We start from the raw sequence: 6,945 nt of genomic DNA, 5'->3' as shown, positions 1-6,945 counted from the left end.
TACTCTTATTTTATGTGTATGTGTGTATTGCCTGCATGTAGGTAAGTGAACCCGTGTCATGCAATGCCTGCGGAGGACAGAAGAGACTGTTGGATCCTCTGGAACTGGAGTTACGGACAGTTGTTAGCTACCATGTGGTTGCTGGGATTCACAAACCTGCAAGAACATTCAGTGTTCTTAACCACTGTGCTATCTCTCCAGCCCCTTATTATTTTTATTTTATGTATGAGGGTTTTCCCTTTATGTAACTGTGCCACATGTGTGCAATGCCCGTGGAGGCCAGATGAGGGCATCAGATCCCCTAGAACTGGAGTTATAGACTGTTGTTAGTCATTATGTGGTTTCTGGGAACTGAACCTGGGTCCTCTGAATGAGTAGCCAGTGCTCTTAACTACTGAGCCATCTCTCCAGCCCTATGAAAGAATTCTTAATGAACCAGTCAATGCTACACACTGAATGCATTACCCCTGATAATGGTAAAATACTAATGTCAAGTGTGATGGAATTGGGAGGGGCCTTGGGGAAGGGATCAGGTCTTGATGCTGGTGTCTCTATGATGGATCTAGTGCCTTTGGATCAGTTAGTCTTTTTCACCCCAGCTACCTTGTAAGGACATAATAATAAGACAGGAAGAACACCTTCACCAAAATCTAAACAAATTGGCATCCTCACCTTGCATTTCCCATACTCCCCAAATGTAGGCAATAAACATCTGCTGTTTAAGCCACTCAGTTGGTATTTTGTTATTGTAGCTCAGCAGACTAAGACCAGAATGAAGCAATGATCTACATAAACTCAGAAGCTATGGGAATCATGGTCTAATCTTATTTAGTAAATCATGCATTCTTCAATCATGTAGTAGAGTGGGGAGAAGGCAGGTTTAGGAGTTGGAATCAGGTTCACAATCAGAAAGGCAAAATATTTTACCTGTAGTTGTGCAAGAAAATAAGACTTCACTGAAAATGACAATAGACTGATAAATAGGACAAGCCTGCTTTCAATGTGGTTCAGTAAGTTCTCTGATAAGCCTGGTATCTTACAATTGCTCCTAAATCAAGCCATCCTTTGAATAAATGTAATTGCGTGAAGGTGTGAAAGAGTCAAAACTGAAATTCTAATCTTTTAAATTTTTTAAATTTTATTTATGTGGGTGTATTGCTTGCATGTATGTTAGTGCACCCATGTCATGCAGTGCCCACAGAGGACAGAAGAGGTCATCAGATCCCCTGGAGCTGAAATTATGGACAGTTGTTAGCCACCATGTTGGTGCTGGGACCCAAACCTGGGCCCTCTGCAAGAGCAGTCAGTGCTCTTAACTGTTGAGCCAGCTCTCCAACCCCCAGCAATGCTAATCTTGATTGTACCCCATGTCACAGTAAATCAGTGGGTTGAAGGGTCTCAAGAGACCTCCCTCTATGGTTTACGATGGCAGATCTCAAGCCAAAAAGAAGGAAACTAGGGCAAGTATAGGCAGGACACGTGAACTGATCTGTGCAGTGTGTTTCATCGGCCTGAGCTGAGGATAAACTTAGAATCTGCTCAAGAGGAAGGAGGCAACATCCCAGAGAAAGGCCTTCCCTAATCTAAGGAGGACTCTTCCCAAGGAAGCTTTCACCCAAAGCTTTTAGCCAGTCCAACATGGAAAACTCTTTTGAACCCTTGCCTAGCCAACCTACTGCCCATGCTTGCCTTCATACCCAGGGAAGAAGAAATTTTTCCCTGAAGGACCTATTTTTTTTATTATATTGCTGATTGGTTAGCTGTACATCAATGCTAAAGTAAGGTATTCATTAAGTAAGGCTTTTTTCTTCTTGAAGAAAACCATTTTTTTAATCTTATAAGAAAAAACAGTCTATGTATATTGGAGAAAATTTATACTATGACACTATTCAGAAAGGAAAAACTCACTAGTTAACCTCACTGTTCCTCCAGGGCAATAATATATTTCAAGTATTTATTTCATAATATATTTGGTCTTTATTCTATATTTTAAATTTAAATGGAATTTAATATATCACTTTAGAATTGTATTAATTTGTCAACAAAAGTTTAAATATATCACTAAATAATTTTCTGTAACATTCTTAGTGGCTCACAAATAAGTTTTTGTGATAAGGCAGCATAAATTTACAAATTCTTTTGCTGAAAATATTGTTTCCTGGTTTTACATTATTATAAATAAGATACTGTGTATATACTTGTGGTTAATTATTTGCAATCACTATTATTTCTTTAAAATACATTTTTAACAGAAGTAAATTTAGATGTAATCAATTTAAAAACCCTTAAACCTTACTGCAAAATTATGCTCCAAAAAGAGTTTCACAATTTATACATGTATTAATAGGGCTTTTTCCCCCTCTTCATTTGTACTCAAGAACCATTTGTCTTTCATTAAATGTTAGATATTCTAAGAACAAGGACACAAAGATATGCTAACAAGGTATCCACAACTCATTTATTCCCACTGTCAATCTTCAGGTAGAGGAACTGGGCTGGGAGGATCATCACTACTGAAAACAAAACCTGCAGAATGAATTGATGCTGTCCATGCCCATCCTGAAGAGAAGCAGCGCTTCAAAGACCCAGCGGCCCCACCTCTGAGCCTGGTGGCGTACCTTAAGTAAACCTGAGAAATGCTTGCTCCAGTTGACTCCTGAATGAACCAAAGTCCTTGAGAAAGAGAACAGTGGAATCCCTCAGACCTCTTTAGTCTGCCTTCTAGCTAAGAATCAATTGGATAGTCTCAATACTAAGCAATTTGCAAAGATGCTGTGGATGAAAGGAGAGAATATTCCAAATGCCCACTGTCACCTTTGATCTCACATCAGGATGCTTTTGTATGACAGGCATTCTACAGATGTGCTGTGACCTGAGACTGATTTGGTAACACTTCTTAAGTGCTTTTGGGCACTTACTGCAGTTACTTGAAAGGGAATTCATTCGAAGTAGGCAACATGGGTCTCAATAAATCCATGAAAACATGCGACTCACAACATTCCCTTCATGACAAGGATGCAGCCTCCATATGGTATTTTCTCCATATTGCTTCTGCTGATGGAAGGAAGGATCTGCCCCTCCCAGGATGACCTCCACCAGAATTCACTCCTTCGTTAATCATTCACTCCTGAGACCATTCACAGGTGAGGCATCTTTCAGCCTCAAGTGTAGTCTCCCAGGGTCAACATGCTTACTACATAGAGTAAAGCATCCTTGCACCTGGCCCTGCTTGCCCTGAGCCTGATTATTACCCTTTTCTTAAAATAATATATGCCAAGGATAAACAAACTTGAACTATGTTTTTATTCAATTCACCCAGCCATAACATATACTTTAAAAGATAGCTTAGATAAATGGTATTGCAATAGTATAAATAATTTCTCACATTGCTCTCTGATGATACTAATATAAAAGCAATTTATATTTTTAGAAATTAGAAGATGCTGTAAGATATGTAATGGGAAGAAAGCACATACCTGGTAAAAGTTGGGCCAGAATGTACTGATGGCCAGTTCTGCCCTGTGCCATGTGCGGGATGGTTCTCCAGATATATTCCAGATGGGATTACCCAAAGGCCCATTATTCACCTTCACGTAGACATTGAGCAGCCCAGGAACAGAGTTACTCTTGCTGGATACAAAATAGTGGAAGTCGATGCAGTGGGTGTCATTTTCCTTAAGTTGAGGTAAGAGCAGGTGAGCTCTCTGTCCATCAGGTTTGCCAGATGCATTCACTAACATGAAGGAGCCTGTGGGGAAAAAAAATCAGGGTGTTATAACCCAAAGCAGAGTCTTTGATGTCACTTCTGAAAAGCCACCATCATTTACATGAGCTAACAATGTAATTACATTTTACTTAAGTTTAAAATGAACCACGCTTTTTTTAGTGAGTGCCCTGCTTTGTAGCCTAGGCTTACAAACTCAAGAACCTCCTGCCTCAGCCTCTTGGGTGCTGGGATTATGGGCCTATACCACCACACCTGGCATAATTAACACTCCAATTTTCCACAGCTTTTGATATATTGCCTCCTACTTCTAGGACCCCTAACAAGTTATTGAGCTCAATGCTGGAAATAACTGGCTGTTACTACAATTAATCTGCTAGAGAATAAGCATGTGACATAATGTTTATACAACTGCTCTGGTCCATCTGAGAGTCACTAGCCACATGTGGTTATTTACATTCAAGTTGATTAAAACCCCACATTATCAAAGTGTTTTATGGCCACATGTGACTACTTGCTAGCCATATTGGGCAGTACAGACAGAAAATATCTTCATCCCCTTAGAAGCTTCCCTGGGGTAGCAACATTCTATCATTATTCCTCCATTTGCTAATCACGACTACTTTAACATGTGGATATAAGCCAGGAAGAGGCATTGAACAAGCCATAAACAAACAGGACACTAGAAAAAGTGTGTGCAATTTTTATTTTGTCCACATGTGACGATTCCCAAAAGACTAAACAAAAAGACTATCTTTAACAGAAAATTATAAGAACCAAGTTAAAAACAAAAGCATGGATAGCCTTTGCCGATCAATGGGCTACTATTAAGGGATCAATATAATAGTGTGCTGGCTTATGGTTGTTAGCACTACAGGTCCCCATATGGGGTCAGCTGGTTTTAATACAGGTTTAAGTTGGAGTGGGATCTCAGAGATCTGAAAGCAGCTTCCTAAGTGTTTAGGATGAGTGACTCTCAAATCCAGAACTATGAGTCTAAGTTTGAAGCCTGCCACTCCAGTAACCCCATGTACCATCTGAAATGCACGAAAACTACAAAACCCTTCAAAACAGTGAAGGAAAATTATAGCAGCTATTTTAAAATATAGCAAATTTTAAGAGATGAATCATGCCTATGAGGGAAGCATTATGTATGGAACATATTTCAGTACTGTGAAAGAACCTGAAGGGTGATTTAAGCAAGAACTGGGAGGGGGAAACACTGGCACATGCGTATGGTCCCAGCTATTCCGGAGGCTGAGACAGGAGAACTCCTTGAGCCCAAGAGCTTGAGACCAGCAGGGCAGCATAACAAGACACTGTCTCCAAAAAGAAAGCAAAGAATAGGAAAAGAAAAGAACAAAAGCCCCTGAAACCCAACAAAGTATTTTATGCCCTTAGCCTAATACAATCTCATTTATTGCATATCCTATGACCCAGGACTCTATTGTTTTTGATAGTTATGGTATATATTCCTACCAATGGGACCAAGGCATGGCAAGACCTCAAGGCCACCTCTGAACCATCAGAAACAATGCCAAGAACATTGTTCCTCACATTGTTTCCATCAATTAACTTTGAGCAGAGATGGTTAGCCATCATTATTGGAATGTATACAGGATGTCAGGAGAAAATGCCTGTGATTCATTCGTGTACAGCAGGCCAGGAGGAAGCTCACACAGAGGCAGCCTTTGCGCGCTTCGTGCAAGCTGGGGAGCTCTTTGCCATTACTGTTCAGCAGGTCACCTAGGTTTCCAAAATAACTGTTTTCCAAAATGCATAGCTGACCCTCCCATATCACTCACTAATTAAGAAGATGCCCCACAGACATGACCACAGGCCAGTCCAATGAAGGCAAGCCCCCAGTTGAGGCTCCCTCTACCCAGGTGTGTCAAGTTGACACTAAAGCTATCCAGCACACAGGGTTTGTTCTAGCCAAGATTTCAGGTGTCCATATCCTCTGTGGGTTTTGGAACATACCTCTGACATAAGCAGGCAACTACTGCTGCCAAGTGACTGTCGTTCTTATATTCCTTCCTCCTTTTATCCCTTTTGAGTCAGAATACAGACTACTTGTTTATGAGGTATACTTCTGAAAAATCAGATTATATCCCTCAAACACTGTAGCACCTTCAGTTCCATATGACATTGACACTGTGAAGTGGTCAGGGGCAAATGTCTCAAAAGGGGCAAAGTACATGATGGTCTTCAAACACAGTTAACAACTGTACGGAAACACTTTGCCTTCCTTTGCGCGAGGGCAAACGTCAAGGTTCATAGTTTCTAGAGCATCCCTTCTTCTACTGGTCTAATCTGTCTGCAGAAGTTTTTAAAAATTATTTATTTAATAACCATATAATTAGAAGGAGTATTTCATTACTACAGCATTGACTTATTCAATAACAATTTCCAGAGCTAAGATGCATCTCTTTCAAAATTGGCTATAAATTTTTAGGTTTACAGTTGAATTAATACAGTTATACAGTATTGTACTCAGTATAAACTGTATAAACTGTATGAATTTAAAAAAGATCTCCATTTCATTATTAAAATACACAGTTCATACAGAAAAATTCATTTTTAATACAATTGACATTAAGATGCATATGCATTTCTAATCTCTATATATCTGATTATTACTAGTCACAGTCGGTTACTTTCTGAGCTCCTTGGCATCTGAGCATGGATATAAAGTCATCAGGTAGATCTGTATAGTAATGTTTTTCACATCTACTAATTATTGTTTTTTAATCATTATTTTTTTATTTTTTTTTTTCATACAGAAGAATTCATTCCAAAGCAATTGACATTGAGACGTTTTCACATGCATTTCTAATCTCTATATACATGACTATCACTGGTCACAGTCGCCCACCTTCTGAGCTCCTCGGCATCTGAGCATGAATACAAACTCATAAGATAGACAGCCTTCCTCTCCCAATAGAGGCTCCATACTCTGCCATCCCTGTCACGGTCCACTGTGTTGTCAGCACCCTCATCCATTCCCCCCATCTGCCCTTCTGGTAAATCTAGTCAGCCAGAGGTCCCTGTTCCAGGAAGGTCAGCTGTTCCTCATCTACGGCAATCCATTGTCAGTATTCCTTTGGATAGAACTGGGGTCTGCTGTTCATTTTTCCAGTAGTATGATGGGTTGCTGTCTGGAAGAGCCTTTATCTATCCTGGCCAACAACTCGACTGAAGGTATCACCTGTCTGGCTTTG

General features: G+C 39.9%; 1 protein-coding gene across 4 annotated transcripts in view; it reads right to left on the bottom strand.

Moving 5' to 3' along the window:
- The window catches only part of Ptprm (protein tyrosine phosphatase receptor type M), a 794,765-nt gene that overhangs the window by 512,049 nt on the left and 275,771 nt on the right, over nucleotides 1-6,945 (bottom strand). For all 4 annotated transcript variants that reach the window (XM_008834659.1, XM_008834658.3, XM_008834655.3 and 1 more), the window contains exon 3: nucleotides 3,477-3,748. In XM_008834659.1, coding sequence (XP_008832881.1) covers nucleotides 3,477-3,748 — 272 coding nt within the window. The remainder of the gene's footprint in view (nucleotides 1-3,476; nucleotides 3,749-6,945) is intronic.

This window comes from Nannospalax galili, unplaced genomic scaffold (genome assembly GCF_000622305.1).
Source record: "Nannospalax galili isolate Female #2095 unplaced genomic scaffold, S.galili_v1.0 scaffold155, whole genome shotgun sequence".
NCBI classification, from domain to species: domain Eukaryota; kingdom Metazoa; phylum Chordata; class Mammalia; order Rodentia; family Spalacidae; genus Nannospalax; species Nannospalax galili.
The sequence above is the reverse complement of the archived record's forward strand: the minus strand, read 5'-3'. Positions and strand labels throughout refer to the sequence as shown.